This window comes from Macrotis lagotis, chromosome X (assembly GCF_037893015.1).
Source record: "Macrotis lagotis isolate mMagLag1 chromosome X, bilby.v1.9.chrom.fasta, whole genome shotgun sequence".
NCBI lineage: Eukaryota > Metazoa > Chordata > Mammalia > Peramelemorphia > Peramelidae > Macrotis > Macrotis lagotis.
The window spans coordinates 73,653,327-73,672,167 of NC_133666.1; the positions used below are offsets into that span (position 1 = coordinate 73,653,327).

The 18,841-nt window shown below is 47.5% G+C and overlaps 1 protein-coding gene across 1 annotated transcript; it reads left to right on the forward strand.

Moving 5' to 3' along the window:
• The first annotated feature begins 8,306 nt into the window (after positions 1-8,306).
• On the forward strand, positions 8,307-18,555 carry LOC141498079 (regulator of cell cycle RGCC-like). Its single transcript, XM_074201028.1, has 5 exons — positions 8,307-8,412; positions 15,315-15,482; positions 15,776-15,856; positions 16,487-16,549; positions 17,422-18,555. Exons 1-5 carry the CDS (start codon positions 8,382-8,384, stop codon positions 17,427-17,429), a joined length of 351 nt encoding a protein of 116 aa, XP_074057129.1. The 5' UTR covers positions 8,307-8,381; the 3' UTR covers positions 17,430-18,555.
• The last annotated feature ends 286 nt before the right edge of the window (positions 18,556-18,841 follow it).

The following is an 18,841-nucleotide window of genomic DNA, read 5'->3' on the forward strand; positions in this document are numbered from 1 at the left end:
CCCTCAGACTCCTAATCTAAGGGCCACCCTTTTCTAACTTTTCTCTTTCTAACCCCAGATTCAACTTGATGCTAAGACCTGTCTTGCAACATCTCTCCAATATACCCCCTCCTCTCCTCTGACACTGCCCCTATCTAGGTGCAGACACATCTGGACTATTGCAGTAGCTACTGGGGGTCATCTGCCTGCCTCAGGTCTTTCCTTACCAGTCTATTCTTCATTCAGTCACTAATTTTCCTAAAGCAAAGGTCTGATCATGTCACACACCCACATGAACATACGCCAACACACCACTCTGGCTCCCTATTGCCCCCAGGAACAAATACAAAATGCTCTGTTTGGTATTCAAAGCCCTTCATGGCCTGCCCCCTCCTACTGTCCCTCACTTCCCATCATGCCCTCTTTCATCCAGTAACACAAGCTTCCTGATTACTTCATAGACAAGCCCCTCCATCTTTCAGTTCTGGGCATTTTCTCTGGCTGTCCCCCAGGCCTGGAAGGTTCTATTCTACTGATCTCTTTAAGTTCCAACCAAAATCTCAAATTTTACTGGAAACCTTTCCCAAGACCTCTTCATCCCAGGGACTTCCTTCTGTTAGGTATTTCCTATTTGTTCTGCAGCTAGGTGGCCCAGTGGATAGAGTACCAGTCCTGAGTCAGGAGGACCTGAGTTCAAATCCAGCCTCAGACACTGGATGCCTACTAGCTATGTGACCTTGATGGCCCAGCATCCAGGGCCCTCTCCAGTCATCCTGATTCTTATCTGGCCACTGGACCCAGATGGCTCTGGAGAAGAGAGTGAAGCTGGTGACTTAGCACAGCCTCCCTCATTCAAATCCAATTCACCTACATGTCATGGCATCACCTCCCTGAGGTCATGGTCCTCTTCCAGAAGGAAGGTCAAATATCACCATTTATTCTGTACTGAGCTTGCTTTGTATGTCTGCATGATGTGTCATCCATCCTATTAGCCTGGAAGCTCCCTGAGGGCAGGGACTGCCTTTTGCCTCTTTTTATACTACAAGTACTTAGCACATACTCCTTATGTGCTGGCACATAGTAGGTGCTTAATAGATTTTGATTGATTGATTGGCATAAGGGATCAAGTATTAGTCATGAAGTCAGGAGACACCTGGGTTTGAATTTTATGGTAGATGCTTCCTGGTTGGGCAACCCTTGGTTAAGTCATTTAACTTCATTGTGCCTCAGTTTCCTACTCTGTAAAAGAGATTATAATGCTTACACTATCTATCTCATGTATTGTAGGGGAGAAAACACTTTGTAAATTTTACGGTTCCATACATACTTGCCTTAGTATTTAGTGAAATTCCTAACACCCCAAAATGCTGAAATGGGTAGAAGTAACCAGATAAAGAGGTTTGGAAGCTTGAGGGGGGAGGGATGAGGGATGGATTTGGGGAACTAAACCTTGAAGGAGCAGAAAGAGGAAGATTATCCTCAGGAGACAAGCAGGAGGATTTCTTCCTAGGCCAGGGGTACCACACATACAAAGGCATGGAAGGACAAATGACCAGTTTGACTGAAGGTTGGCCAGTCTAAAGGTGAGTTTCCAGGAAGCAGGCTAGAAAGGGAGGTTCATAGGCTCTATTCCTGGACAGGCATCTCCCCCTTGTTGTAGGGGGAGTGCAGGGGAACAAAACCAGGAGATGAGAGATTGTCCCAAGCCAGGCTGAGATCTCTCTATTGCCCACTAAACCAAAACTGGCTATTAAGACACCATCACATGGGAGCTTGGAGCCAGCCTGCAGAGGGGGTCAGATGCCAACCTTTCATTTGTTAAGAAATAGAAGGTAGTGAGCTGCTGAAAGACTGAGCAGGAAATGGATCAGAAAGATCACCATAAGTAGAGGAAGGATGGAGAAGAGACTAGGGATAGGAAGACCTGGGAGGAAGCAATTCTAGTAACCCTGCCAGGAAGAATGGGAATTAGGGGCAAAACCCAGAGAAAGGAGCCTTGGGGCATAGGGATTTAACAGGCCCTGGCACTTACTTGGTTATGATGGAAGGCACAGGGGGTAAACAAGGGAAAGGGAAGAATAGAAATTGATGGGAGGGCTCCCAAGGTGCCAGGGAGCAGGGTGGTGCCAGCCACACAGACAGGCCAGAAAGGAGGAAGAGTAGGGGAATAGGAAGTGGGCAAGGAGTAAGGAGACCAGCTTTGAATTCATTGGGTTGCTTCTAATCATTCCAGCCAGAATGGAAGCTCCTCAAGGGCAGGGTACCTTTGGCATATTTGATGTCTGCCAGTGTGTCCTAGCCAGGATGCCTGACACTCCAGAACTTTGGGATGAATTAAAACAACCAGTTTGTCAGCAACTTTTCTTTGTTTAAAAACAAACTAGCTCACATTTCTAGAGCTACGTGTGGCATAATTTATATCATTCTATTATATGATTCCTCTAATAAAATTTTGTGTTTCACAAAATTCTCAATTTTTGCTCTTCTATCAGATTCGGGAGAAGGAGGTATTTTAACTTTTACAATTTTATTTTGAGCTTGCTTACTTTTGATCCTTTTCAGAAAGTGGGTTACAAAGGCAGTCTCACTGTCTCCATGAAAGACCTGGGCATTCTCTCCACTTGAATTTGCCTGGAAATTGTGATTACTTTAGACATAGGTTAAATGATACAGACTGAAGGCCCCTGCAGGGCCGAGGATAGGCCCTCCATGTTTGTTCTAATCAGCATCAAAACTCCAAAAAATCAGATTATACAGTCAGAATCAGTGCTCTCTGGCTCACATATAGAAATGAAAGATGGACAAAATGAATCCAAACTTTCCCTTTTGCCATTTCCATCGTGAAGGCTGATACAAGAGCAACCACATTGGCTCATTCAGAGGCCAACCTGGAGTGGAATTGAAGCAGTCACAGAATGGGAGAAATGGGAGATAGATCACCTGCAGGATCATGGGATCCAAGCTTTTCTTTCTATGGAACCTCTCTCCTTAGTGGAGATGAATGCCCTGCCCTTGGAGAGGGGCTGGTCCAGCTGGGAAGAGGTGAGAATTTCCTATATTGGCCAGTCCTCTTCAGGCATTCATCAAACTTTAAGTCTTTTTTGTTTTCAAACATTGAGTTGCTTCTGCTTCAAGATTCAAGAGAAGATGGAAGAGGCCACTGATGGAAAAGACTAGAAAGGCAGCAACTTGAAGTGGGTTGGTCTCTTTCATCTTTTCTCGAAGCTAGAAGTCAGAAATATCTAGATGGCACAGTGGATAGAGCACTGACCTTGGAATCAGGATGGGAGTTCAAATCTAGCCTTTGACATTGGCTGTGTGACCTTGGGCAAGTTACTTCACCCTGCCTGGTATCCAGGGCCATCTCCAGTCATCCTGATTCCTATCTGGCCACTGGACCCAGATGGCTCTGGAGGAGAAAGTGAGGCTGGTGACTTAGCACAGCCCATTCATTCAAATCCAATTCATGTGCTTGTCATGGCATCACTTCCCTGATGTGTCTTCTTTGAAAATGTAGGACAAACAAAAAGGCAACCCAATAGTAAAAGAAGATTTGAAGCTTGATATGTCCTGGGACTAGAGTTGAAAAGTCCCCCTAAAAGGACAGGAAAGGATTGGTAAAGGATGGAGCTCTCTCTCATCTGTTATAAATTCTGCCCTGCCCCTTGTAAAGGGCAGGAGCTTCATCATCACCAATGAGAAGGGAGTGCCATACCAAAGGAAAGGGAGGTCCACAGAAGGAAAGGGAGGTGAAGGGAAGGGAAGAGGAGGGGAGGGGAGGGGAGGGAAGGGGGAGGATCAGAGGGTGGAAGGGAGAAAGGGAGGGAGGAACAGAGAACCTAGAACTGAAAATTATAAAGTCCTTTAAGCTTTGCAAGGGATTTTCCGAGCACTACCGTATTTGCTACCACATTTGGTTTGGAGGAGGGGGAGGCCTAGATCTAGCATTTCTTTTTTCAGGAGAGTTGGCTGGGGCACTGAAAGGCAAATTACTCACCTGAGGCCACACGGCCTATAAAGTAAGCACTAGGGTCAGAATTCAAAGCCAGAGCTCTCTGGACTCCAGCTGCCATGTCCTTCTAGCACTGCACACTGTGAGAGGTAGGAGGATTAAAGCCATCATCATTTTCTTAGGGTCCCTCTCTCTCCCCGAGGTCTGCCCTTCCTCCCCTTGTAACCCCCAGGGAGTGGGCCTCTTTGGCCTCTTTGGGCAGGCCTGGATTGGCAGGTATTGGCTAAAGGTGAGGCCAGTTAAAGGCAGTTCTTATTCATAGAATCAGAATGGACACCCTAGCTAGAAGAGACCTTGGAGAGCTACTCGAACCCACCACTTCATTTTACAGATAAAGAAACTGAGGTCAGGAGGCAGCTAGGTGACACAGTGAACACCGACCCTGGAGTCAGGAGGACTTGAGTTCAAATCTGACCTCAGACACTTAATAAGGCAAGTCACTTAACCCCATTGTCTTAAATTAAAAAAGAAAGAAAGAAAGAAAGAAAGAAAGAAAGAAAGAAAGAAAGAAAGAAAGAAAGAAAGAAAGAAGAGAAAAGAAATTGAGGTCCGGCAAGAAAGAAAACTATTGAATGCCTACTGAACATGGACATTCATCAAACTTTAAGTCTTTTTTGTAATGGAGCATTGCAAGGTCTTCCCTCAATTCCCCTCTACAGGAAGTTGCTTACAGTCACTTCTGGGGAAGAAGGGGAGTGAGACACAAACAGTTAATGGGGGTGATGCAAGGTAGGGATGGTAGGAGCAAATGAGAAAGCCCTAGGAGCATCTGGAGGGGAGGAGGTAAAGTTGGAGAACCAAGCCAGGCCGCCTTCTGCTATCCCCAGCTGCCATCTTAATGGGGCCTGTGGTCCTACTTCTGGGGGGGGGGTCACCCCCCCCAAGATCCAGGATACCTAAGAAATAAGGAATCAGTGATAGGCAGAACTCCCACTGCCTGAGCCTGACCTGGCCAGATTGAAGTATGATGATACCTGATGGGCACCCAGAGGGTCCTGCTCTGGGCCCCAGAGCAGAAGAGGTTATGTCAGCCCTCTGAGACCAGGTGGACATGGACTGATACTGCTAATGGGCTGGGAGAGGCTCACCAAAGCTGCTCTCACCAGATGTGGGAGACCAGAGAAACCTCTGGGGTCCAACTAGGGCCTTTAAAAGAAAGTCAACAGGCTAAAATCTTTCCTACCTTGGACTGGAACAAGACATCTGCAAAAATGGTAGGTGTCCAGGAAGTAGAAGTTGGAGGAGGAGATTTCAGGGAAATAAAAGTTTAAGGAAAAGAGGAAGACTCCACTAGACCTCTGTTGCCTTCTCACGCTGCATGATCCTTCGGTTCCCCCCACCTATACCCCACTATTCCCATGGGTGTTCAAGTGCCTCCTGGGGTCCAGGCAGCCATCCTCCACTCCTCTTCTGGCCCTACTTCATAACCTCTAGGTTTCTTTCCCAACTCCCAGCTTCCAGTTCCCTTTGATATCTCATCTTCCCCCATTAGAATATAATCTTTGAGGGAGGGGACTGTTTCCTGATCAGTTTGGATTTCCATTTTCAGTGCTGGGTCACATGGCAAACCTTGAAAACACTTCTTACCTTGACTCATATGACTGAGTTTGAATCCTCCTCAGAGGATTCTCCCTCACTAGCTATGGGATCCTGAACATGTCAAGGAATTGCTCAAAGCCTTTTGCACAAGGGCAAGGGACAATCTGTAAAATGGGACTAGTCAGAGCATTTAGCTCACAGAGTTGCTGTGAGGGCCAGAGGAGCTAATGAATGGCAAGCCCTTGGTATGCTGACTGTGTCTTAGAGTAGGGAGCTATAATTATCACATCAAAGGGAAATCAAGTCAGGAGGTCTTTCGAACCCCTCACATTGTCCTCCACGCTCATTTTAGCAATATAATACCTGAAGGAAAGAGGAGATGTTAGAAGGAAACAAGGTCTTTGCTTCCTTCCCCTTTCCCAAATGTCTACCCTACTGCCCTCTACAACTGAGCAAGCCCAAGGATAGATATGTCACCATTTGCTTTCATACCGTGTTCTTCTTGGTTCAAAGTGCTGGCTGTCCCCAGTCCCTGGAAGAGAAGGAAAACCCAAAAGAATGAAGCAAGTTTCGTCCTGTGCCACCACATGATGTCAGTGTTGTCCAGGTGGCCGAGAGTTGAGTCAGCTCAGCCAAGTCTGCAGTAGAATTGGGTTCCTCCTGAATAAAGCCACACAACAGGAAGCTGGGAGTCAAGTCGTGCATCTGTCCAGTGGTCCAAAAGCCATCAGGACAGTAAGGGCCAATGGGAGGCATTGTGAATAGACTGCATAGCCATGGGAGTGGAGGGGTTCCAAAGGAAGGCATGCTTCCGTCTTGAAAAGGAACTGAGGAAGGAGGGAGTTTTTTTGGCTGAGAGTCTGGACAAGTTATTTCATGCCTTGGAGACTTAGTTTCCTTATCCATAAAATGGACACAGTAATAGCAACTTCTTCTCAGAAATGTTAGGAGAATCAAAAAAAAGTAACCATATACTGTTGGTTGGTTGGTCAGTTTGTCCTCAAAGAAGAACAAAATGGCATCACTATGTTAGAGATGAGCTGCAGTGTCGCATTGTGGCTGATCAGACCAAGAAGACCTTGGAATGTTCCATCACAAGTCAGGCCCGAATAGTTCAAGTCAAAAAGTAACCATATAGTGTTGGTTGGTTGGTCAGTTTATCCTCGAAGAAGACCAAAAATGGTATCACTATGCTAGAGATGAGTTACAGTGTGTCAGATTGAGGCTGACAAGACCAAGAAGACCTTGGAAAGAATGCTCCACCATGAGTCAGGCCGGAATAGTCCAGGTCTTTTGTCATAAAGTAATTCTAAATGACAATGCCATCCACATCCAGAGAAAAAACTTGGGAGTTTGAATGCAGAGCAAAAGAGATTGTCAACTTTTGACAACTTCTTTTATGTTATTTCTTTCTCTTTTGTGGCTGTTTTCCCTTTTGTTCTGATTCCTCTTCCACAACACGACTAATATAGAAATATGTTCAACATGATTGTATATAGACAACTTTTACCCAATGGGAGGGGAGGGTGGTTGGAAAATGCAGAACTCAACAGCTTGTAAAAGGATGAATGCAGAGAACTATCTTAGCATGAAAGTGGCAAAAATAAAATCAAAAACCATATGTCCTAAAGGGAGTCATATATATATATACATCATCACCACCATCATCATCACTTTTGTCATTCTTCCCTGACAAGCAGGGATTTTTGCCTCCTCCCATTAGAATGGAGACTTCCTGAAGTCCCAGGGTGACATCTCTGGGGTCCTTCCCTGCCCCCCACGTTGCCCTCCTTGTAAACTCATGGAAGTGGAGATGCCACATAAGCCCCCTCCTGCAACTCTGGTAAGGGTGAGTCTTTGCTACTGCTCATTAATGTGCAGGGTTTCTCAGAGGCTCTGGAGCCCTTTGTGAGTGAGGTGCTGAATTTGTCATAAATGAGAACCAGAGTCAGGTGAAGACCAGGCAGGGGATTAAGAACTCGGTGCCAGAAGTGTGTGTGTGTGTGTGGGGGGTTCTTTCTCCAAGGCCTTTTCTTACCACATTCTTGTGCCATTTTTATTGTGAGGGAGGTCTTGCAGAGTCATCTCCATGACCCTGACACTTGGGTCTTGTTTTAATGGGGGGACAGGGCAGGACTTAGTAGGCCTCTGAAATGAAAATCCTTGCAGGGATCAGGAGGGAAGGGAATTTGGGGGAAGGCAGAAAAGGATGGCTAAGATGAAGAGGGGTGAGGAAGGGGCCCAGGAGTTTCAGGCCATCTGGGCCAGATCAGCCCAAGCCATTGCTCAGGAGATGGAACCTAAGGCCCAGCACCTTCCCCCATTTCTCCTTGGCTTGTTTTTGTGGCAAGTTCTGAATATGGGGCCATGAAAAGGATCTCACATCCCCAACCCAGCCCAGCCCCAGGATGATTTGGACCTCCAAAACCTTCCTTTTTCTTCTCAATTCTAATAATTCAACCTAAGCTCCCCTGCACCTGCTCCATTCCCTGGGTCTCAGTTTCCTTTTCCTGTCAAAAGAGAAGTTTGGACCACATGACCTGAAGGGTCCTTTCCCAGACTGCCATTTCAGAATCGGGGAACCCCCGGTTGCTGAGGGGATCAGATAAGGGGCGGGGAACCAAGCTGCACGCCCTGTCCCCCTGCTGTGGAGCCCAAAGGGGAGGGGGCGGGGCGGGGCGCTGCGGGAGCACGGGCGGAGCGCGTTGTCGGAGTCGCCGCTGGATTGGCTGGGGGGGAAGGGCGTGGCCTCGGCCTTTAAATCCAGGCGCCCGCCAGCCTGCCCGCCCGCCCAACAGCGATCCGTTTCCGAAGGTGGGCAGAGAACGCGCGTGTCTACACCTCCATCCCAATGGCTTCGCAAGGCATGGAACCGCGAGAATGTGAGTGAGGTTGCCCCCCCTCCCCAAAGCTCAGGCTCTCCCCCAATAACCCAACCTGACAGGGGCATCGGAGAAAGGGCCGCGCCACGGCCTGGAGCCCGTTTCAGCGGCGCCTTTAGGGGTAGGTGGGAGCCTAGGAGTGGAAAGAGCGAGGGGCACTCCCCCCACCCCCAGGTTCCTCAGCTCATATTGTGGGATCGTAGCCACAGCGAATGTTTGAGGTGGAAAGATCTGTCGAGATCACGGAATCCTAGCAGCCCATTTTAGAGTGGAGAAGACTGAGGGCAAGGTGGGACAGTTTGCAAGGAAGAGAGTATAGACTGGAACCCAGGTCCTCGGGAGTCCAAAGCCACTGATAATAGGTGGAAAGATGCAGTGAAAAGATGGCTGAATTCGGGGTCCGAAAGCCTGGGTACCAAGTCAGTCACTGTCTGTGTGCCAGGGCCTCATCTGTCAGACAATGAGACCATAGGCGTCAACAATCATTTATTAAGCACCTGTGGTTTACATGTGGCTGAAATGAAGGTGAGGAAAGAGCATTCTGAGTCAGAGGTTCCTGGGAAGGCTCACAAGGGAGCCAGGCTGGCTTTTGGAGGCTGAATCAGGGAAGGGCCTTAAATGCCAAACAGGAGCTCCTCCAGCTAATAGGGAGTCCCCAGGATTACTGAACAGGAGAGTGACAGAGTAGGAGAGTGGCAGAAAGTCAGGAAAATCAGGCTAGTCAGTTCCCAGTCTAAGTGAGGTAAGGAGAATGGAGGCCAGAGGAGCCCCCAAGTGGGGAGAGAGAGAGGGAAGGACACAGGTGACAGGGATCACTGGAGCCCACCTTGCCAAGACTTGGCTGCTGATAAGATTTGGGGTGCAGGGTGGAGAGTAAGAGGCCGGGGCAATGACTTGGAGATTCAGGACCTGGGGGACTGGAAGAACCACCTGGGAGGAAGCCTAGGGTCCTCAATAGACAGGGGAGGTTTAGAAGCAGCCCCCCTAGGAGGGAGGGGGTATCTGGGGTATTCTGCTCATTTTATAGATGAGGAAAGTGAGCCTCACAGATAAAGTGAATTGTCTACCATTAGACAGGTACTAAAAGTCTGAGCTTACAGGCAGTGGAGATTAAGCAGGTCTTCACCATGGGAAACCCTGGGGAAAGACACTTCACTTCACAGGATGGGTAGAAATCTGCCTTGGGAAAGGGAGTTGCCTCCCACAGAGGTCTGTGATGATCAAGTGACCAAAAGGGATCCAAGGTACCCTGGAGGGCCCCATGCCCAGTCTCAACTTGCTGGGTCTTCTGGCTTTCCTTCCCAGCTTGCCAGATGGCCAGGTGGAGAATGCCATCTCCTTAGTTACAACCCCCCACCGCAGGAAGACCTCCACATTCTTGTCCTAGTGCCAGTTTTCAGAACACTGTCCAGAGACACCCTTTTTCTGTGGTTAATGATCTTCTGACCATACAGAGCCTGCCTTTGTTGTGTCTCACTAGATGTTGTGTCTCACTTTTTGGTTTGTTTTGGTCCACTGGAGGACAGGTATGCATCCAGGTGTTTGCAGTTAGATGGCTCACTGGATAGTGCTGGGCCTGGAGTCAGGATAGACCTGAGCTCCACTGTGTACTAACTGTGTGACCTAACTGCTGCCTGCCTCAGTTTCCCAATCTGTTGTTGTGAAACTCAAATAATACTTGCAAAGTGCTTAATATAGTAGGTTGTTGTTTAAGAGCTACTTTTCCTGGGGAGAGAGAGGGGCCTTTATTAGTTGAAGCAGTTGCTTATTCTTTTTCCCTGAGGTGGCAGGTTAGGACCTGGAGCTAAGGCCAAATGTATTTCCTGGGGTGATTGGGCAAGAGGCCCCTGGCTCTGGAGGTAGAAGGACCCCCAAGGGTCATCTGGTACAGTGGAGGAAAATGAGGCCCCAAGAGGCTCACCCAGATCTTGGATCCGAACCCAAGCCACTGATTGGACCCCCACCTCAAGCACTCCCATACCCTGCTTCTGCAGCCTCGGGGGCCCACCAGTCGATCTTACCACTTCCTGTACTTCCATTTTCATCGTTTTTCAAAGCTGTAGGGCCCTAGGTTTCCTGTGTCTTTCAACTATGGGAGTGGCTGTCAGGCCCTGGGAAAGGGCAAATCAGCTTCTCAGGGAACTGGCAAGAAATCGAGGCCACCATCCCAAAAGGTCCTAATGTCCAGGGGGGTTGGGGAATGAGAGAAGCCCCGGGGCCAGGGGGAATACTGGAGCTGAACCTCAAAGGGAAGCTAGGAAGGAACTGGGGAAGGGCCATCATTTAGAACCTAGGCCCCATGGAATGTGGTGTGGACAGGGAGGGGGACAACTACCCGTCCAGGAGGGGTGGGAGACAAGGTTGACTGCATGGTGGGGGGGGCATGTCAGGTAAAACATTCTGAGGAGTTGGGAATACAAGCCAGTAGAGGGTTTCTGAAAGCAGAGGCTGCTATGATGAAACTGGTTTGGAAGGAAGGTTCTTCTGTAAGAAGGGACTGGAGGTGGGATGGTTCTGAGTGGTGCAGGCTGAATGGTTTCAAGCAGGATGAGCTAGGTTGGAGAGGCTGGGAACCTTACCAAGCTGATAGGGAGGATGATCTCATGCAAGAGACATGAGGAAGGGAAAAGGGACAAAATATCCTAACTTCCTGGCTAAGGGGGACAAATTAAAGTTGACTTGTCAGATCAATCCCTATGAAACTGGGGTTCCACTGACTTGGAGCAGAGCCAGAAACCGGGGAGTCAATGTGGGGAGATAGGTAGTGATGTATTCTTTTGGGGCCAAGTTGAATTTGAGATGTTGTGGGAGCATCGGGATTGTAGAGATGCTGCCCAGAACATGGGAGGTGAGGGCTGGGTTTAGGGGAGAGATCAGCATTTATCAAGTGCCTATTGTGTACTGACTATAGAAGACAAGCCCAGTCCTCTAGGAGCTCACTGAGCAGTTCTAGTTACAGGAAAAATAGGAGCTAAGCAACTGAGGGAAGGTGAAGGGGGTGGAGAAGGCTTCAAGTGAAAGACCAGGGCCAGGCAGATCAGTAGTTGGGTGGGAGGAGGGAAGAAGGTAGCTCAGAGAATAGGCAGTAGCTCTGTGAGTAGGATTTAAAGAGATGGGAGAAGAGAGGGTCCTATATAGGCATAGCTAATTGGGCTGTTTTACAATTATCATCTCATTTGGTCCTCTTAACAACCCTGGGCGCTAGATGCTGTTATTCCTATCTATTTTACAAATGAGGAAATAGAGGCAAAAAGGGATTAAGTAACTTGCCCAGGGTTTCCCAGTTAGTAAGTATCTGAGGTCATATCTGGACTCTGATCTTCCTGATTCCAGGCCAAGTATTCTCAGGGCACCACCTCATTGCCCATTGATTATACACATGCAAAATCCCAAGACTCATTGCAAACATGGACAGTGAATCAAAACCAATTCAGATTTAGTACTAAGCAGAATAACTTGAAGAATATACAACAATATTTATAGCTCTCTTTGAGGTGGCAAAAAATGGGAATCAGAGAGGGTGCTCATCCACTGGGGACTTACTTGGATGAGCAAGTTAGACTAAATGTGATGGATTACTATTGGGTTGACCTCTTCTCAGCATCATGGATAACCAGGCCTCCAGAGGACTGATAAGGAAGCATGTTGCCCACTTGCTGATAGAGACAAATGACAGAACACAAAAAGAGACAGATTGTTTTTTAGACATGAGCAATGTAAAAATTAATTTAGAAGACCAGGAGTGGTGGCTGATCCATGGAACCTTAAGACAGGAGATAATAATGCAATTAGACTACTTTTGTAGGAAGACAGGGAGGATAGAGGAGGAAAACCTGAGTTCAAATCCAGCCTCAGAAACTTATGATCTGTGGAATCCTGTGCAAGTCACTTCACCTCTGTCTCAGTTACCTCATCTGTAGAACAGGGATGATATCTTTGTAAAGAAATGCTGATTCCCCCCTCCCCACACCACACACATCCTTTCTTCTACATACATTTCTCAAGCTATTATTTAGTGACTCATTTTCCCTTTGAAGTCTGACCCTGGAGGTGTTGGGGTTAGTGAGTGGGGAGACTAAAGCAGAAGGGATGGATAAGCATCTGAATCAGGAGAGCTCCATTTTTTGATTGAGAATGAGGAGAGCTTTATTGAAATCCTAGCTCTGCCATGGAGTACATGTGTGACCTTGGGTTAGTCCCTTCTCTCTGTAAGAGAAAACTGGACTGGATCAGCCTTTCCAGCTTTTGGTCAATCCTCCCCCTCCACATATATACGCATTGCCCAGAGTCCCTGGAGGAGCCACACCAAAGATCACTCAGCCTAAAGAATCGACATCTAGAGGAAAGGGAACAACCACCAGCTGTGGGCATTGCTAAAAACTCCATGGGAGGGGCAGCTAGGCAGCGCAGTGGATCGAGCAACAGCCCTGGAGTCAGGAGGACCTGAGTTCAAGTGCAGTCTCAGACACTTCATAATTACCTAGCTGTGTGGCCTTGGGCAAGCCACTTAACCCCACTGCCTTGCAAAAAAACCCCTAAAAAACAAAATCCCCCAAAAAACTCCATGAGACCTCTGGGAGAGTTTTAAAGCCAATCAGAATTAGGTGGAAGCAGGCCCCAGAGGAAGCCTTTAGCAGTAGTGTGGGAACCACATGGCTTGGGAGGGTTTGGGCAAACATAGCCCCTGCCCCTACCTCTCCTTGGCCAGCCTTTCCAAGAGAAGGCCTCTGCTGGGAGGCATTCCCAGCTCTCCCACAGGTGCCATGATCCTCCCTCTTCTGTTCGAGTCTTTTAAAATAATCATTTCTGAAGGTGAGTGGGTTTTTCTGGAGAAAAACCAGAATAGAGGAATTTGCTGGTCTCCCCTCTCAACCCACTCCCCCATCCCAAGGCATCTGGAGTGGGCAGAGCTGGTGTCAAGCTCCTTTACATTAGTGATTGTAAGGGAGCATTCATAAGGACATTCTCTCTGTAATAAGCCCTGTGGGATATGAAGTCTGGGTTTCAAATTCTGTTCTGTTGTTTACTAGTTTTGTAACCTTGAATAAGTTATTTATCTCTTTGAGTCTCCACAAAATGAAGTTGGACTTGATGGCCCCATCTAGGTCCCCTTCCAGTTTTAGAGCTGAGTTCTGGCGCTTCCAAACTTAGCCAGTTGGTAAAAGGGGGCAGCCTGGAGGGAGAGAATGAGAACCTGGGGCTGAAGAGGTCCTCCTCTGGGGGCTGGGGTGGGACTCCAGGAGTTCTAAACCCAACACTAGGGGTGAATTGAAAATAGCCAAGGCAGACATTCCAAGGACCCTGACCAATAGGCGACATGAAGGGAGGGCTTCCTGGAGTTTGTTTTGGCACCTTCCTGAAGGGCCCACCCCACTATGCTCCTCTCTGTTCAACATCACACTTCAGAAAGCCACAAGGGAAGTGAATATACAAAAGGGAGAACCCTGTGGGATAGGAGACAGGAGGCCATCTGGAGATACAGGGGAAGAAGGTCCTTCCCTCTATTGACCCAGCAGCCCATGTAGCTTCATTACAACAGCATTGCCTTGTCTAATGGGGCTCCCATCACTTTCATGACCATTTTGTGGACAGAGGAGTTAGTTCAGCAAAGAGCCCATTGTAAGGAAGGATCACCTCTAATGATTGGAGGGCCCTCTGCATACGATTCAAGAGGGAACCCCACTGGGCTTCTGATAGAGAGCCCTGGATTAAAAATATTAAAAACACAATTTTAAAGACCCAGGTTATAAGAATCCCCCAGATCTAAAGGAATCATACAGTGCATTAAAGAATTACAGGTGTGAAATATGCAAAAAAAATCAGATGCAGAAAAATAACGCATATGCTATATATACTAAGTATGGCCATAGATGTAGAAGAATGACTGGCTAACAAAGTTTCACAAGGGAGGGCAGAGAGATAGGAACAAAAAATTATTGATACCTCTACACTGAAATTAATTTAAATGTAAGTGGTTATTAGCAAATTAAGTTGGTTCATTTTTAAATAAAATCGTCCCTTGTGGTCCAATGGATTCATAATCTTATTAATATGGAAATTCTCTCCAACAATGCATCCAAGTATGCTGCTCATCCTGAGTGACTCTCAGTCATGGCCTCCCCTAAATGTTGCTGGGGGTAGGTGGTAGGGCACCCAATAGAGAGGGGAAGAAAGGATCATAATTTCTTGACATTTTATGACTACCCTCTTAAGCCCAAGGCTACCATGGGCTGCCCATTGGTTAGCCCTTGCTCTCAGTACCTGGTCAGCCCATCTTTGATTTTGGAATGATAACATGAAGATGGAGCCTATTCTGTTCTCACAGTAGTACTATATGAGGGTCCTATTTCACACTATGACTTCCAGCAGTTAATTTAATGTTTCTGGACAGCTTATGCCCCACTGCCTTCTCTGCCACCAATGCTGCCGAGAGTTAAAGAGAGAGAGAGAGAGAGAGAGAGAGAGAGAGAGAGAGAGAGATAACCTTCCTCTCACCCCCCAAATACTAGTTTTCCCATGAAGATGCCTTCCTCTAGTGAGGGCCTAGCTCAGATGCCACCTGCCACCTTTTCTGGAAAGTCTGACCTGCTCACCCCCCAACATGTTATATCCCTCCCATAATAATAATACCAGAAGTTGGCATTTCAATGGTGCCAACCCTCACAACAATCCTGAGGCTGAGAGACATAAAGGATCACCCACAGCTAGTTAAGTAACTGAGGGAAGAGCTGAATTCCTATCACTGGTCATCTAACTCCATCTAGAATAGAAGCTCTTCAAGGGCAGGGACTGGTTCACTTTTGCCGTTGTCTCTCCAGTGCCTTCTCCACTGGGGAAGCAGTGAGTGGCCCAGGACTAACCTCACTGAGAGTTGATCGTCCTTGGCCCCTCTATTGTCTTAGTGCTGGAAGAGGATGAGGAGTTGCACTGCCTCCTCAGAGAATTAGACGAAGTGATTGAAGACTTTGATAATGGCAGCAGCAGTCGGTATGGGGAACATCTGGAGGAGCTCAAGCAGAAGAATGGCCTAGGCCTTGGCGTCTATGACAGTGGAATTGATGAAGCTGAGAGTAAGTCTTGGACCCTTCTGGTGACCATGGTCTGGCCCAATCCCTGCTGATCAGCCTGGCACATTTTTGGAGGTCTAGGATAGACTACAAAGCACTTTAGGGTGCCACTGTGGGAATCCCCTTCGATGGAGCTCAATAGCACTCCTGACTCAGCACCTACTCCCTGAAAGGGGCCTCCCCACTCCTGACAGAGACGGTGATGCTTTGGGAGCAGCTCATCCTTCCTTGTCCATCCTGTCATAGACCTCTGCTTCATTAAGAAAGGTCACTGACTGACCAGACTCTTCCTGCAGGTACCAATCCATCTCCAGGGAGCAGCTTGAACACCAGTGAGGAAAACATTCACATGCCAGCGACTTCTTCTGTTCCAAAAGGTAAGAATCACCAAATATTATCAGAGGTGGGAAAGCGATGGATAGGGAAAATGGGGGTGAGGAAAATGTATATAAGATAATGGATTTAGGAGGAAAGTAGAATGATGGGCTCTGAATGATTGGTCATGGCCCAGAGAAGGGGGCTGGGAGACCCTGAAGAACATTTCCTAAAGTTGGAGGCCAAGAGGGGGCCTGCCAGCCAAGCAGCAAATCTTTGTGTAGAGATGATGTGTTTCTTCACCTGAGGTACTAAGTGTAGACATGATGGGCACACTCATGGAAGGTCCTCACCAGTGGCTAGGGAAGAAACAACAAGAAGCAGGAAGGTCTTAGGTCAGTCAGCTCCTGGCCAGGGAGGCCCTGAGCAGGCACCAAGGTAACCCTGTGGTGTTGGGGATGGCTCCAAACTAGTAGACACTTGAGAGTGTGAGAAAGAAGCAAAGTTCTCTTTGGAGGAAGGTCTTGGGGCTGATCATCAGGACAAGTCCAGAGACACTTTCTCTCCTACAAGTTCTACCCCCAACTAAAATAGGAATCTCCAAGATTCCTTTTAGAGTCTTTTGCAGAGCCCCTTAGCCTGAATCATGGTCTGAGAGTCACTGCTCACTGTAATTGTTCTCATTTGTGTAGCTAAGCTTGGAGACACAAAGGACCTGGAGAAATACATTGCTGACCTCGACAAAGAGCTAAAAAGTAAGTCCATTTGCCAACGTTATCCTTACAATTTGAGAAAGATACTAGTTTGAAGATGGGATGGCACCAGTCCTCAACTAGATTTGCCAGTGAGTTGGAAAGAGGATTTTGGTATAAATGCAAAGATCCTGAACCAAATTCATTTCAGTCTACCAGACTTCAGTCTGCTTCTCTCCGCTCCCACCACAACCACCTCTCACTTGCACTATTGCCATGGGTTCCAAACTGGTGTTCCTACACCCAATCTTCCCATTCTCTATAGCCACCAAATGAATATCCCTAAAGCAGCCCTAACCATGACACACCTCTGTGGAGGAAGCTCAGGGGCAAAGCAGGATAAAGGTATGAGACCTATAGCCAAGAGTTCAAAGCCCAAAGAAGAACACTGCCTCCCAACCCCCTGCTAAGGACAGACCATGAAGGTCCAGTGGCTAGAGCTGGAGGATTCCTATATGGTGTGCTTCATCTTGAGTCTTGGGCCTTCCCAATTTTCTCTTGCAGCTGACCCACCATTCAGCTGGAGGAAAAGAACTCGCAGCCTGTAGTCAGGGTCTTTCCTTCTCTTAAATAAGACTTGGTTCTATACATTCCCTAAGGCACATTCCTCTGGCAGGGCTGGGGGTGGGAGCACAGAACCCAAATTCTCAGCACCTTGGGGTGTCCAAGTTCAGGCCTTTCCACCTCACAAACCCCAACCCTTCCAGAGATGAGTAAAGTCAACCTCCAGCCCATGACTTTTCCTGAAGGTTTCCTGACCTTTATATTCAGCAGAAGGTTCTGCTGTGGCAGTGCACCAAAGAGGACATGGGTTTCTGAGTCAGCTGATTCAGGATTTCAGAGATTGAACCCACTCTCTCATTTTCCTTCTTCAGAAATGTGAGACGCAGCCCTTGGTCATCCAGTAGAGTCCTCAAGATGGATTGCTGTAGATGTACCTGCCTGCATACAACCCTATCCATTTACTTTGTGGCCATTCTTAAAAAACCAGAGGACAAAACCTCTGTACCCCAGAGCAAGGGGCTTTTCCAGAGAATGGATGAGGCCATTGACTGAGAATCACCAATGTAATCATCCCTGGCACCCGCTGCTCAATTATGTTATCCAATAATGCTGCCATGTTCATAGTGTGCTAGCTGTATTCTTTTATCCAATAGTGTTAAGGCTCTGTCTATACTGCTGGAACCAATCTGACTGGTCCAGATGATAGAGTGCCAGTGCCCCTGCCCACATTTTCTTTCATGTTGCTCTTTTTTTTGGTGGGAGGAGGGGGAAACAAGAGTCTAGATGTAGGATTTCATAAGTGCTTGGGCCTCTCAAATCTAGAAAATCCCTCCAATGATGCAGATTCACAATTTACTGCATCTTCAATTCTTTGAGAGTTGCCTCAGATCCTGAAAGTTTGTGACTTGTCCAGGGTCCCACAATTGATATGTGCTATCCATGCCCCATACCACTCCGTTAGCTTCAAGTAGACCAATAACTGACAATTCAACAACTTTGGAGTCCTCATCTGGTCTCCTTTCCAAGTGCACACTAAGTGATGTTTGGCTCATAGATTTGGGGGAGCCTGTAGCTGCTCTGACCATCAGTCTCCATTAAGCTAACTTGCTTGCCACTAGAAGAAGTAACATTTGCCTGTAGCTTTGCAGAATCTCCCAACTTTGAGCCTAAACTGTTTTGTCTTATTTCAGTTCTGAAGAGTCCCTCGTCTAGGGACTTAACTGAGGATAAGGGAAGGGTGGCAAGGGAGAGAGATCACTGCTGTCATCAGACAACCTATGCTGATGGCAGCTAACAGCCCCAGTGAGCCTGGATGATCTGGACATGGATAAATGGGAACAGACCCAATGTCCCCAAGCCAAGAGCTGGCCCTCAAATTAGCTTCTCTGACCCTCTGGCACTGATGTCAATATTGTATAATTGTAGTGAAGATTGTATACAAGTTATCCTGCCTGCATATGGACTATACATGAAATAAAATAAATATGTTCTTGAAGAATGGGTCCAGGTATCTTTGCTTAACAACTCCTCTGCCCAAGAAAAACCTTGGAACTCTAGGCCAAGACTTGAGTGTCTAATCCCTGCAGATTCATTCCCCTGCCAGTCATAAGTGAAGAACATGTCCAAAATCCAGCTCTTTAGGACAAATAGTCCTGCAGAAATGCGATGCACCCCCCAAAGCCAAAAGCGAAGAGATGCCCTATTGATACCACCCCTTTCCAAGTTGGATTGTTTTTAGGCCACGGGCACAAAGTCAATTGTTTCCTCTGCCCCCATCCCCAGATAAGGCAT

Coding starts and splice junctions, on each gene's coding strand:
- LOC141498079 (XM_074201028.1), top strand. CDS start 8,382: ATGGCTTCGCAAGGCATGGAACCGCGAGAAT. Junction 8,413..15,314: donor AGGCATGGAACCGCGAGAAT/GTGAGTGAGGTT, acceptor CTATTGTCTTAG/TGCTGGAAGAGGATGAGGAG. Junction 15,483..15,775: donor TGGAATTGATGAAGCTGAGA/GTAAGTCTTGGA, acceptor CTCTTCCTGCAG/GTACCAATCCATCTCCAGGG.